The 15,198-nt window shown below is 39.0% G+C and overlaps 1 protein-coding gene across 3 annotated transcripts; it reads left to right on the plus strand.

Moving 5' to 3' along the window:
- Positions 1 to 8,936: 8,936 nt before the first annotated feature.
- LOC149146355 (transcription factor PHYTOCHROME INTERACTING FACTOR-LIKE 15-like) lies at positions 8,937 to 14,953 on the plus strand. 3 transcript variants are annotated; one of them, XM_089450030.1, is made up of 9 exons: positions 8,944 to 9,142; positions 9,259 to 9,433; positions 9,681 to 9,859; positions 9,978 to 11,034; positions 11,770 to 11,877; positions 12,309 to 12,374; positions 12,691 to 12,756; positions 12,993 to 13,367; positions 14,313 to 14,738. In XM_089450030.1, the coding sequence occupies exons 3-9, from the start codon at positions 9,702 to 9,704 to the stop codon at positions 14,451 to 14,453; spliced, it is 1,971 nt and encodes a 656-aa protein (XP_089306156.1). In that variant the 5' UTR covers positions 8,944 to 9,142; positions 9,259 to 9,433; positions 9,681 to 9,701; the 3' UTR covers positions 14,454 to 14,738. The 3 variants fall into 3 exon arrangements, with proteins under 3 accessions (XP_089306157.1, XP_089306156.1, XP_089306155.1); XM_089450031.1 differs by lacking the exon at positions 14,313 to 14,738 and adding an exon at positions 14,763 to 14,953 and having other exon boundaries at positions 8,937 to 9,433; XM_089450029.1 differs by having other exon boundaries at positions 8,944 to 9,433.
- Positions 14,954 to 15,198: the final 245 nt, after the last annotated feature.

Consider the following 15,198-nt stretch of genomic DNA (forward strand, 5'->3'; position numbering starts at 1 on the left):
AATTTGATCATAAGGAGGGTTTGGTGAGAAGGCTTGGGTTCAATGTGTGTTGGAGAAATTTTCATTTGTATTGCTAGTTGGTTCTTAAGGCATTGGTTGAGTTTGTAGTGTGGTGGAAGCATTATATCTCCTAAATATCCTAAGAATACCTCCACAATATACAAAAAATTTCGTCTGATGTTTTGTACCATCACTATCAAAGATAATCTATAGAAGAAAGTAAGAAACTCAACTTGTGTTGAAAATTGGGAAACTGTGGGACGAATTTCCCATAGAACCCATAGGCGCCAAAGTGAAATCCTTATGGACCCAATGGAAAATATTATTTTGGGCAAGCAAATATTAAAAGAAAAAAATTATAATTCAATTTGAATTCAATTTGAAACTTTTCCTCCAAAATCAAAGGTCGATCTCATAAAAGGAAACCACATTGAATTATATAAATGGGCGACCCTTGTCTCATTGAAGCATGAATCGAATAATTTGAAGACTCGATTTTGAGGTTTGATATTCTCTTGTATGGTTCACATTTCAATATGAATTTCATTCTAAGGTTTGCATATATCTATGGCTTGCATCACACTGGTTCAATAAAGGCTCACACTTTTGTTCTCTATACATTCTAGGCATCATTCATTGTTTTCTGAGGTTCATCTATCTAACAGTGGCTTGCTCTACCTACAACTCGCAACACCAAAATCTTCGAGCTCATATTTTTTGTATCACATCATTACAAGTGTATCATGATCCAAATGGACCACACAGTGATGGTTCGTATGGCCCGAATGGCTTGCACAGTGACGATTTGAATGGCCTGGATGGCCTGCATAATAATGGTTCGTATGACCCGGATGGCTCACATAGTGATGGTTCAAATGGCCCAGATGGCTTGCACAGTGATGGTTCAAATGGTTTGGATGAACCACACAGTGATGGTTTGTATGCCTCAGATGACCTGCACAGTAACGGTTCACATGACTCAGTAGCATGGGTCGGTGGTATGACATGGTTCACATGGCTCGGTTTGCATGATCCGTTAGCATGGCCTGGTGGTATGACATGGTTCACATGGCTCAGTTCACATGATCCAGTAGCATGACCTGGTGGTATGGCCCAGTAGCATGGCCCAGTGGTATGGCCTGTTAGTATGACCCAGTAGCATGGCCCGATGGTATGACCAAGTAGTATGTTCTGGTCACATGACCTTATTGTATGGTTAACATACCTCTTTATGGATGTACTTTGTATCTCAGCTTAATAATTGATGAATATCTAATAGAAGAAGAAGAATTGAATTCTAGTTTTTCCCCTTGTGGGGTTTTTCCTTGGTCTCCGACCAAACCCTAGTGTCTCTATTTGTCCATGCTTTTCTTTTGATGTTCCTTTTATTGTTTCACTGCATTGTTGATGATGTTGTTCTTTATACATTATTGCTAATGATGCGATGATGTTATGGGGTGAATGCATATGTAAATGATGAAAAGTATAAAAATGAAATTATCAACAACAAAGAACAATATAGCCCATAGAAAATTAACATGGTATTAGAGGTGGGCTGAAGAAAAGTCGTTAAGATCACCCTTGTGAAGACACTGATGATAGAAGCAAGTGAAGATGGAAGAGACCTAAAATAATTATAGGATTTGAAAAAGTTAGGGTTTGAAGAATACTTAGGAGTGATCGTGAAAGGGCACGGTATGATTCAGAATTATTCAGTTAATGCAAGCTCCTGACAGACTTAGAGAAACCTTAGGAGAAGGGTATGTAATGGATTCAGTAATTATCATATAAATTGATTGTTGGACTTGCTTGTTGATGAATGAAGATGAAGGATACAGGTGGCACTCACCAGGATGCATCTCTTTTGAAGATGGAATTGAAATATGGTTGATGGAAAATGATGAATTTTGGAGACTGGATCAAGAGGGAGCATATAACCTCCTACAATCCCTGTTAAAAGAATGTTTCTTTTGCTAACTGTTTGGATGAAGAAAGTTGATTATTCTTGAAGATCATGATGTAAAGCATTACAGGAAGGGTTAGAACTCAGAGGGATCTGAGAACCTCTTACAAATTATATTAAAGTTAAGTGCTTTCAAGATCTATATCATGTCATTGTGTCACTATTCTAGTAAATTTTTATTTGTTATTATTGGTGATTCTTCCCGCATAAGTACTTTTATTTGTTTCACTAACTCCTTGGATGAGGATGTGATCCATGTTAAGGATCATCAAAATGCAGAGTAGTGTAGGAAGAGAAAGTTCCTAGAGGGAGCTAGTGCAGGAAACTTCAGAAGGAATTGGAGCAGGATAATGCAGGAACCACTCTTTCATCTAGAAAAGAATGATAGTCCTTCCAGCTTGTACACTTTCTCTATGATAATTTATTTGACTATTATTGCTCTTGCTCTTGTTGATTGGTCACAAGTACATATGATGATCAAGCCCTCTATATCAAATATTGAGGATGATTTAGAGCCATCCCATGACTTATGAAATGGACAAGAGCTCTAGACCTCAAAGGAAGGATTGCAGTCTCCTTGGTTGATATCTATGATTAAAGAAGCATCCTATTCAAAGGGAGTAAATTGAGGGCAACAATATGATTCTAAGAGCGACATGTCCTTCATGAAAGGACTATTCTTGATATCTTAGATATAGTAGTGTCTGATGCTTATGGGCTAGGGTTCCTATTGCCTAATGCATTTGATGAGTGTGGAGTAAGCTTCCTATATGATATACTTGAGAAGGAAGCATATTTGTAGTTTGAGGAGCATGAGTAATAGAATCATGATTGCATATTTAAGAAAGTTTCATATGAACTCTAGCAAGTCCCTTGAGCTTGGCATGCTTGAAATATTGGACATTTGATGCGACCTCTGGTCTCTTTGAACGATTGGAGGTATGTGTTTTATATTTAGTTTTATAATCTAACAAATTATTTCTAACAAGATTAAGAACATTTCAACATTTCGTGCCAGATGGAGTTAACCCTTGATGATTTACTTCTTGAAAGTAGAAATGTAATAGAAAAATGATGAGGCATTCCTTAGGAATCATGTTGTTAGAAACTTGCATGATGGTTTACACTGACGCAGTTAGTCTCCTCTTCAGATTCAGCTTTTGATGGAATCCCATGATGAGCCGGCAACCAGTTGGATTCTTGAGTTGCAACATGCAGGCTTGTGATTGATGCTTCCTTGTGTGAGAGGGATAAATGATGAATATGGTGGTGGATATGAGCACACTGATATTCTACAAAGAAGAGCAGTACGACTCCAACATGACTAATGGATGAGCAGGAAAGTTGTTGATCTTTAGAGAGAAGTTTGGACTGATGGATGTGACCCTCTTGGGTAAGGGTCCCAGGCTGATCGAGGACATTGAACTATGCTCTTCCCCCCTGTCTGAGCTCCCAGGGTGAGGAATTGATATGGAGAGTTCCTAGCGTTGAGGGAACTTTGGACAATAGGATAGTCTTCCATCCTTACCTCTTGGTAAGTTGTATCATACCTATTGTCGAGCAATATGATAGTCTGTGATCCTTACCTTCCATAGTAAGTTGTATCCTACCTATTTTATCTCTTTTATATTGACATATTATACCCCAGTTGGCATTTAGTTTCCCACCCATTTGGCCAATGGGTGTTGGCTGCTTGAGTTAGGCGATATCCTTACCATTTATGGTAAGTGGTATCCCGCTCAAGCTAGAGATGCACGTGTTCTACCACTTGATCATTGAGGGTAAAGATGGGAAGATTAGATGAGACAATATGATATGCACAATCCTTACCTCTCATGGTAAGTGACATCCCTCCTATTGTTTGTGGATTCTGGGTGGTAGTAGAGGCTCTCCGATGGCAATTCTCTCGGATAGTAGTAGAGGCTTCCTAATGGTGAGGATGGTAGCAGAGGCTCCCCGATGATGATTCCTCTAAGTTGTGGTTTCTTAGCCATATCTGCTGAGAAGATAGTTTCTTAGCCCTTTGGCTGGGAAAACACAGATTCTTAGCCTTTTGGCTAAGAAAACTCTTGGTATTGAATTTTGGGTGGCAGCCCGACCTCCCCAATGGTCATTCTTCTTTCTTAGATTCAAGATTGTTCAACAGATGGAGATGGACAGAGATAAGTCGAGACAAGATATGAATTGATGATGGTGATGATTGAGTTGATCTAGGGAGGTAGCTAAAGCTCCCTTATGATAATTCTTCTTCTTCTATTGGATCAAGATTGTTCAACGAATGATCAAAGGAAATTGAGACAATATGTGATTAGATAAATGTTTTTTTATTATAGCTAATATGGAAGACATAAGTAGGGTTTTGAGGATTGATATTCCCTACCTTTGATTGTGCATTATTCTTCTTCTATATGTGACACCATGAGATGAGTCTTATCAATAATACAACTATTTGTCTTTCTTATGATTGAGATATGTTCACTCAAGTTTCGTCATGATCCAACTATGATGAGATATCCTAGATGAGGCTTATGATGATGATGGAAATTCCTCCCTAGCTGAGAGGGAGTGTTGAAAATTGGTCAATTATGGGATGAATTTCCCGTAGAACCCATAAGCCCCAAATTGCAATCCCTATGGCCCCGATGGAAAATATAAAAAATTTGAATTCAATTTGAAACTTTCCCTCCAAAATCAAAGGTCGACCTCACAAAAGGAAACCACATCGAATTATATAAATGGGCAACCCTTATCTCATTGAAGCACGAACCAAATAATTTGAAGACTCAATTCTAAGGTTTGATATTCTCTTGTATGGTTCACATTTCAATATGGATTTCATTCTAAGGTTCACATATATCTATGGCTCGACTCGCACAAGCTCGATAAGGCTCGCACTTTTGTTCTCTATACATTATGGGCACCATTCGATGTTTTCTGAGGTTCGTCTATCCAATCTACCTATAGCTCACGCCACCTAATTCTATGAGCTCGTATTTTCTATATCACATCATTAGAAGTGTATCATGGCCATGATGCCCTGCACAATGATGGTTCGTATGGCCTGGATGGCCCACACAATGATGGTTTGAATGACCCAGATGACCCGCATAGTGATGGTTTGTATGGCCCAAATGACACACCCAATGATTGTTCGTATGTCTTGAATGGCTCACACAATGATGGTTTGAATGGCCCGCACAATGATGGTTCGAATGACCCGTATGAATCGTACAATGATGGTTTGTATGGCTTGGATGGCTTGCACAATGATGGTTCAAATGACCCAGGTGGCCTACACAATGATGGTTCGCATGGCCCAATAGCACGACCTAGTGGTATGGCCCAGTAGCATGGCCCAGTGGTATGAATTGATGTTATTATACGGTTCAAATGGCTCAGTGGTAACAATTTACATGTATGTCATGGTGGTATGACATGTTTCACATAGCCCAATACCATGGCCCAGTGGTATGGCCCGATAGCATGGCTTGGTCGTATGGCTCGGTGGCATGGCCTGGTAGCATGGCCCAATACTGTGGCCCGATAGCATGGCCCGGTGGTATGGCCCGATTTACATGGCCCAGTTCGCATGGACCGATGGTATGCCACGGTTTGCATGGCCCGGTGGTAACAATTTGCATGTATAGCTAGGTGGTAGCATGGTCCAATGGTAACAATTCGCATGTATGGCTAGACAGTAGCATGGATCGATGGTAACAGTTCGCATCTATGACTTGGTGGTAGCATGGCCTAGTGGTATGACATAGTTCGCGTGGCCTGGTAGCATGGCCCCATGATATGGCTCAGTAGCATGGCCCGATGGTATGGCTCGGTGGTATGGCCCAATGGTATGGCTCGATAGTATGACCCAGTCACATGACCTTGTTGTATGGTTAATGTACCTCTCTATGGATGTACTTTGTATCTCAACCGAATAATTGATTAATATCTAATAGAAGAAGAAGAATCTAATTCCGGGTTCTCCCCCTAGTGGGGGTTTTCCTTGGTCTTTGACCAAACCCTAGTGTCTCTATTTGTGCATGTTTTTCTTATGATGTTCCTTTTATTGTTCCGCTGCATTGTTGATGATGTTGTTCTTTCTACATAATTTCTAATGATGTGATGATGTTTTGGGGTGAATGCATATGTAAATGATGAAAAGTATAAAAATGCAATTATCAACAACAAAGAACAATATAACCCAAAGAAAATTAACATCTTAAAGAGTATCACTAAAGTCAAACTTTGAAGAATTTTCATATATTAAATTATTAATAAACATATCTAATTAAGATAATCATAAAAAATAAATAAGCTTCTTCCTACATCTTGATATGGAAAATACACTCCCCTTGAATATCATAGTAGATGAAGGGTAAAAAATAAAACAAAACTCAATCTCAAGTTCTTGGAATGCATAATCTATCATATCCTCATGATAAATATGGTGGTTAATTTCAATCCCATGTTGGTGGAACCACACTTTCATTTGGTCCAATGGAGATTTTAAGCCATCAAACCAACATTATTGTATGTGTTCTAGTTCAATAATGATGTCATTTGAGAGTCTGGTCATAAAAGGACAAAATAGAATTCAATAGGGGAAAAGTCCACGTGGGATCACTAAGAGGTTAAAAAATGAATGTGTGATGAGTAAGAGTTAAGTTGGGCCATTAGATTTGTCAACTCAAACTTAAATTTTAAAAGTATTTTTTGATAAATTTAATTTTGATTGATTTGAAGATCTATATATCCCAAATCCACATTAACATGGATAAAGTGCATAGAGAATTTAATATAGAAGTTGTTCACCATAACTCACTTTCCCATGAGTATCATTCACTAATAACTAATTTCTCATGAACTTGACTAGTTTGCTTAGTAATCATTATATTAGGGGATGCTTGCAAGGGTCAAATTATTCACACAATATTAATTGATACCTCTAGAACTTGCACCCAAAAATAAGAACTGGTCCTTATGAAGGTCACCCAAAAATAATAAAATTGTATGAAACCAATGTTGTTGTTGGTATCCTAGTAAAATAATAATGCCCTTTGATATTCTTAAAAAGGTCTTAATGAATTACGCTAACTAGATATGAGTGAATGAGAGGTTAGAAAATGAGTGTCTATGATTAAGTGTTTTGAAGTTTGAGCCTTTAACTTGTCATCTCAAAGTCTGTATTTGGAAGCGTTGTTTTGATAAATATGCTTTTAATTGTTGTTGAGAGTTATAAACCTCAAAGTTGCATTAACATAGATAAATTATTTGGAGTATCGAATACTCAAGTTATTTGCCATGACCCATCTCCCATGAGTATCATTTACTAATGAGCAATTTTGCATGAGCTTGATGGTTATAAGAGTGAAGAAGTGGGATAGTAAAATGAATATCACATTATCAATCTACAATTTTGAAACTTACATCTCCATGACCAATCCCCACAAATTTCTCATGAACTTGAATAGTTCACTTAAAACATTCATTACATTTAGATAATCTAAAGTGGAACTAAAAATATTACAATAAATTACCTAATATCAATAGACATCTCCACAATTCACATCCAATAACCAAAATATACACATACACATTTGAAAATTAATACAATGAATTGCACAACACCAATAAACGCCTCCACAATTCACATCTAATAACCAAAATATACACCTATAATACAATGAATTACACAACTGAATAGACACCTCCATAATTCACATCCAATAACCAAAATATTAAAAAAATGCAATGGCATTTACAAAACCTTAAGAGAGGAAAACAATAGTAGTGTGATGGAAACATTCATTCAAAACTTCAGAAAACAAAGCCCTAACGGTCCACTGTGCGGTTATCATCCCCATCTTAGTGAAAGAGATTTCAATCTACATCACTCGTAAGTGACAGTGAGAGGCTCCGACGATGCAACCTCAATGAGCTATCACCATGATTGGTGTCAAATCTCGGAAGGAAGAAACAGGTTTTAGGCCACGAAAAAGGGAACAAATTTTAAAAAATAGTGAAAACCAGAAAGTATCGAGGATAGTGTTGGATATCCCGACAACAGCCTCAATCACAATCCCATTTATTTCATTCTGGATCACATCTGCTTCATCATCCTTTCATCTTGTATTGCGACTGCCAAAAAGTGTTCCTTTTGGACTCCCAGCTGCCGTGCGGAATTATAGAAATCCCGTCTGTCGGAGATGGACGTGTGAAAGTCACGGACTTATCCGCCCAATTAAAATGGTATCCCGTAAACTGCGTTCGGGATCTTACTGGATATACAAAGGTGGGGATCGGATCCATCTGCACACTGTTATCGTCACACTGCATATACACTGCATATACCAAGGAGGGGATTGGATCCATCCGCGCACTGTTATCGTCACGCCAGCACAACTCCCCTTTCAGAGGGCATGCTGTTGGAGCTTATTTATAGCTCTCGGGGCAAAAATCAAAATTGCAGGATGGTGGAGTTTTGTTTATTAATGGTTGTTAGATTTTTGCCGCCTTCTAAAGAAAGGGATTTTGTCAAGACATGTGTGTTGTCCAATTGACTACGGGACTTGTGCCACGGCTTATGTCTCAGATTTTGATTCTTCCGATATCGAATCCTCTCACCGTCCGTAAAAGGGCAGGGTTCAATCAAAACGAATTACACACACAAACCAATTTAAACTCTGTAATTCACTGGTGTAACTGTAATTAGGCTGGAGACCGGGGGATTTGGATAGGGAATGGATAATCATTGTCAGCCAAGCCAACAAGGTGTATGGAATAACGGGGCCAATGACAGGCGTTTGTTACTTCACACGTTTGTGTGATGAGGTGGAAGCATTGAGATTGAACTGCAGAAACAGAGGAAGGAGATAATGTATATTGTAACTTTATCTTTTGTACTTATTTTCCCCAAAAGGCTTGGATTTGATTTGATTTCATGATGCAAAGACATGACAGTGGCACGTGTGGTCACCTGAAGTTTTAATAACACGCTGCACGACCAATCCATGTGGCATGCCCGGACGGAAAAACAGAAAATGTCAGCCTTAAGACTAAGATTTTCCAATCATTTTTCTCCGCTAACTTGGAAAAAGGTTACGCCTGGATAATAGATATTCCTCCATACAAATTTTGCACATTCGTAGCCTCTCACAGTGCCGGCAACTAGGGCTGGAGGTACTGTCCTACTCCCTAATGAAAGCCTGTTTCCTTTTGTTTGCCATGATTATCTATGAACGGCCGTAGTTTTTCCTCTTTCAGTGGTTAATCTTCTGTCATTTATAACAAACCAGGATAACGAGAATATACACATTGAGAGAATATAAGTATATATACACATAGAGGCCGAGAATACATTTGGTTGGCAGAATGGTGAGAGGACGAGCTTGTTAACCATGTCATTTACCATGAATGGCCGATCAGTGGCTCGGCACATCACTCAATTCTTTGACAACTCCCAAGATACTCGTGAGATTCTCAGACACTGTACTTCATAAATAACCTAATATGTGTGTTTATAGTTGTCAATTCAAATTACATAGCCAGCTTTGTGTTCATTGTTATTATAACCCAAGTACAGAGAGATATACAGATCAATTTTTTTCTCCAATTACAGAAATAGATATACACACAAATTTTTGTTTATGAAACTTGGGTTTTTCCGTTTTTCTCTAAGGATATGGAAGACTTAACAGGAAATATTGATTTTGGGCAGAATATATATATATAATCTATAATGGGACAGTGCGTCCCTGCAGCCTGGGATGCTGCTTGTGGTACTGACACAGAGCTCAGCGGATTAGGTCAATTAAACATGTTTTCGTTTAATAAATCAAAGGCATGGGACCAAGAGGAACAACGAACTGAGCTGGAAGATCAATTTCCACCTGCTATGTAAGGACGTTGAATTGAATGAATGAAACCGTGCAATTCAGCTTCTTCTGTAAATTGAAAATGGCCATTGAATATGAATGATTTTTTTGTCTGAAACTTCCTCCCGTTGGTTGTGTAGGCCGGACTATGAACAGCTGGCAGAGCTGATATGGAAGGATGGTCATCCAGCCATGCAGGACTTGGGGAGCAAAGTGAACAGGCATCATAATAATCACAAGATTTCTACTTCTGGCTATTGGGGGAATGATCACCCTGCTGCAATAAACAGAAGACAATCACAGGGAGGCGAAAAAGAAGTGGATGGTACACTGGATGCGATTGTGGAAAATCTCCCTCCCATAGATGAAGAAACAGCTTCCTGGTTTAACTACGCTCTGAACGAGTTCCAGGAACCGGTCTTAGGCCACAGAAAGCCTGAGAAACTCTCGAATAGTGCTTCAGAACCCAGTGTTCCCGATGCCTTGGTACCTGAAGCAAACACCATTGTTAGGCCGGAATATGCCTTTGCCCATTCAATTTCAATGAAATCAGAGCTTTCAGTACCACCCAGTTCCAGTCCTAGTCCTGTCCCGGGACAGCTCCAATTCCAGCTCCAGTCCTCGAGGGATGGGGGCTCCAGGAACTTCTCCCACTTCGCTAAGCCTGCTGCGATTATGAAGGCTCAACTTCACACGATTGACAGCGCCAGCGGCCCGACCATCAGCCAGCGTGTGAGGCAGCAGAATAATGGAGTCGAGGTGCCGGGTTCGAACAATATGCCTGCCAGCATCGTAGAATCCAGCGGGGGACGCTGTGCTAATTCAGATGAATCTTACCCTTCCAGTTGTCGTGCCAGTACACTGTCATCTAAGAACCAACCTCCTGCTCTAAACATGGTTAGGGTATATTCGAAGCCCGTGCCCATCTCTGAGACTAATGCTTCTGACCATGATTGTATAACTGCCAAAGCAGTTGAAGACCAGAAGCAAGGGAACACTAACAGCATGAGTGAAAGTGCTACGATTGCGAAAGAGAGAACCATTTCAGAAAACTGCGAGGGCGTGGAGGTTACCTTGACTTCTACATCTGCAGGTTCCCCTAATAATAGCATGACACAAAAGAGCGGGAAGGAGCCTAGCGGTACGAGATGGAAGAGAAAATTTAGTGGAGAAGAAGACTCAGGTTGCCAAAGTGAGGTCCGTATTCATTATTTCCTTTCAATCTTTCATGTATACATATCTAGTAGCTCAGGTCCATATACTAGGGTTAGTGAGGGGAATCTGGGCCTACAGAATACCATGTAGATGCCTATATCTATGCCATATGTGTGTGCATTGAAGTTGGTCATATTATCTATCACGCTTACATCAGTTGCCCTTCTGCTAATATGTACAAACCATACTGCAATAACTCAGCTTTTTACTACAAATTTTTTAATTTAAGCCCTAATATCTCACACTTCTCCTCCCCTGTTACTTTGCTTATAGCGCTTATCTTCTTCTCATGCGATGCATTTGATTGGCGCCTTCCACTATTTTGCTCATATGATAATTTTGATTTTTGTAAAATATAAGAGACTTCTACTGCCAAACCAATTGATGAACCTTTTGTATTTGACTATATCTGCCTGTCGGGGAAATACAAATATATATACAATGTGTCTCTCTGGATATGTATTTTTATCAACATTGCAAACATTCCCTAGTCAAATTATGAAAAGTAAGCAACTTTAAAACAGAACGAGGTCATGCCAGCATCTAGGGCTTCTCAATTCAACTAGAAGCACCAGAGGTTGATGGGCATATTTAGCATAGATTTCCTTCTCTTTAGCTATTAATTTTCCTAAAGCGTTATCAGAATCACCTGACGTATACAGATTATATCAATGAGTTCTTGAAAATAATTTTTGTGTATATATTCTCATTACGCAGGACCCAGATGATAATGAGTCTGCCCAAGCAAAAAAACCACAGACTGGGAGACGGTCTGGCTCTAGTAACCGGAGTAGAGCTGCAGCTGTTCATAACCTATCTGAAAGGGTATGTTGCAATTTGTCTTCTCCATGTAATTTCCATCTTGTCTCACACTATGGGGTTCCAGAATACTAGCAGTAAACAGATCTTTCTGATAATGGCCAGAAACAAAATGTCCCCCTCACATTTAAATGGTGTTTCACAATATTAGGAGCAAACATGTTTTTCTGATGGTAGTCAGAAAAAATGCGCTGTCCATAATATACATCTGCGTTTGCTCTGGATTCTGGATAGTAATCATAACGTTTGAAAATGCTAATTGTCTGGATTGATTTTGTAGACAAATTATCCTTTGTGTTTGGACACTGAATTTGTGTGTTTGTTTAGGAAAATATAATCATGAAATCTACATCTCGAAACAGCAAACTATGGCCCTTGTGATCACCCACCAATCCTAGTTATTATCTTTCTCAAGGTGTTTCTCTTGAATCATGCAGAGGCGTCGAGATAGAATAAATGAAAGGATGAGGGCTTTGCAAAAATTAATACCCAACTCAAGCAAGGTAATATAATCCCTAGTTTGTAGGACATTTTTCTGCATGTTTTGAAATAAATGATGTTACGATCCTATTGATCCTACCAAATTCCTGTTGATATAGCTCATCTAAGGAGTTACAGCTACTCTGAAAACTCCATTTAATCAAAACATGAAGTGTATCCTAAAATTCCTTGGCCTTTATGCAAGTTATCAGCTGTACATCCACAAATGCACTATGATGAGAAGTTTCCAGGATGCATATGCATACTGTTTACAAATGCTTAAACATAATGATTATCGAGCTGCTTATGCAGATCCATAACAAATATGCGATTTTGCAGACTGACAAGGCCTCTATGCTGGATGAGGCAATTGAGTACTTGAAACATCTCCAAGCACAACTGCAGGTTTTCTTTGATATATATCTTTGCTTGCTCAGTTTGGATAAATGGTAGCATCGATTTCGGCAATTTTATCTACATATAATGTGGACCAAGGAAACCTCTTTGCTTGCTCAATTTGTACAGATAGTAGCATCAATTTGGCCAATTTTCTCTACACTGAATGTAGTCCAAGGAAGCCTTCAAGTTGCCCATCACAAACTTGCTTATTTTTGTTAATGCTATTTCATGGTATGATGCAGATGATGATTCTGAGAAATGGAATGAACATCCCTCCCATGATGATGCCCTTGGGTATGCAGCAGCTGCAGATGTCTCTTTTGGCATCTCTAGGTCCTACAGGATTAGGCATGGGAATGACTGGTGTTGGTCTTGGTATGGGGATGGGAATGATGGACATGAATTCAGTTGCAACAGGGCATGTGCCTATGGCACCAATGGCCCAACCCCTTCCTACGATAGGAAGCCATGCCATTCCAGGGTCGGTTCATCCAGCAACTTTTATTCAGCCCAATATGGCAACTACTGGATTCTCTACGACTCCTGATGCTAATGATCGCATGGGAAACACTTCATTCTTAGATCTCTATCGAGCATACATTGCTTGCCAACGTCAGGTCAGTTTTGAGCTTTTTAGTAATCATTGTATTTGATCCGAATTTTCTTATTGTTATACAGATACATAGATTGCAGATTGTTAAATTAAAAGGTATTCTCATCTAGGGATATGTGCATTCCTATTCATAATAATCGCAAAGATGCTATGCTTGATTTTTCTATTTTTATTTTTTATTCTCACTTACTTGGGGAAATACTTCGTATAGAATCCCTTTGGCTAAGCTGCCATGCTAGGAGGGCCATATCTATGCCATCAAAGTCACATGACCTGCACCTGGCCTCATCCATACCCACTCAAGGGGTTTTGAACCTGGGTCTCCTTAATACAAGCCCAGTCATCTCAGTGCTTGTTGTTAGACCACAATCTCATGGGCCTTTATCCTCAATTTTATAAGGACCCTTCCCACTATGTTGTTTTCTGAGGGGAAATGCTGGTTAAATCTGTTCTTCGATTAAAAGGCTACTCTACGAGGGGTATTTCAATGCTACCAAAATCACTCTTGCCTTGCACCAGACCTCATCTGCACCCACTTGGGGGTTTTGAACCCTGGTCTCAGTGTTAATACAAGTTGGATCATCTCCCAACTCGTGGCTAGACCAGACACCGATGGACACCTTTCCCACTAACTGCAGAGTTTTTATACTATATTTTCCCTGGCAGAATATCTTAAATTACCATTCATATAAAATAAGTTACAAGATATTTTGGAATCTGCACAATTTATCCATAATTGTCCACAAGTTGGGCTTCGTAGGAATATTAATAGCATACATGGTAAATTGTGGCTAATAAGTCACAAAGCCATCCTAGTTAATCTGCTTCTTAGTCATAATGGTTAATAGAATGCAATCTCAAAAATAATCTGAGACATTTAATAGTGATTTTATATGTAATGGATAAAACCTAAAGAGGTATGTTGGTGGCCCCTTTGTCTTTTGCACAGTCCATGAACATGAACATGAATATGGATTTCTACAACTCAATGGCTTTGCAGCATCAGCAGCAGCAGCAGCAGCAAGTAAAACAACTACAACAGCAGCAATTTGCCCATCATCAACAGCAGCAAGCAAATAATAATAAATGATGCCAACGAAATGTGCTATTGAGTAGTTAGTTATGCAAAACACATGAGATTTGACTAGTATTTAGTTACGCAAAACACATGAGATTTACCCTGCAAAACTGCCATGAGATGTGAATCTTAGATAGACAATGGTGCAGTGGGTGCTGTCTTTATTTGTAGATAAAGAGTGACCAAATTTGCATATGGATTCAATGTATCAGTTGAGGATTAAATTACTGCTATTTCTCATGTAGTATATATATGAATAAAGAAAACTGGAAGAGATGAAGCTATCCTTTCTTTAAATTGCCAACATGTTGTTGGATGCAGAATTAATCCTGGAACTGTTGTTCAGCCCATGACATGTTACAGATTTTTGGACATGTAGCGTTGATTCAAATTCTCCAGTGCTCAATTCAGATTCATTTATATTGAGATTCCTACATATATGGTGATATAATCTTCTGGTCTTCAAAGCTGTTGCAATATTATAAACCATGAACGTCTCCTTTTGCTTTTCACTTTGGAGTGAGAATATGGATATTGCAGGTTATAATAGTTTCCAGCACACTCCTTACCTCTCACATCTTAATCTGGTTATGTTAAGAGACTTGTGTATTTGTACTGTATGGAGAATTCAGTGGACGATAAAGTGGTCATTCTTTAGGTTTTATCTATATCTTTGTGGGATGAAAACAAGTGCTATGCCATTTGCACTTAAAGAAATCTCCCAACATGTCGTAATGGAACTAATGGAAAATCTAAA

The sequence above is a fragment of the Pinus tabuliformis genome, chromosome X (genome assembly GCF_031772625.1).
Source record: "Pinus tabuliformis cultivar Carrire ecotype Pingquan chromosome X, CPIR1, whole genome shotgun sequence".
In the NCBI taxonomy this organism is placed as follows: domain Eukaryota; kingdom Viridiplantae; phylum Streptophyta; class Pinopsida; order Pinales; family Pinaceae; genus Pinus; species Pinus tabuliformis.

Excerpts from the sequence above, each read along its gene's own strand:
- LOC149146355 (XM_089450029.1), top strand. The coding sequence starts at position 9,702 with ATGGGACAGTGCGTCCCTGCAGCCTGGGATGCTGCTTGTGGTACTGAC. Across the intron at positions 11,878-12,308 it reads TTCATAACCTATCTGAAAGG|AGGCGTCGAGATAGAATAAA; the intron begins GTATGTTGCAAT and ends TGAATCATGCAG. Across the intron at positions 13,368-14,312 it reads ACATTGCTTGCCAACGTCAG|TCCATGAACATGAACATGAA; the intron begins GTCAGTTTTGAG and ends TCTTTTGCACAG.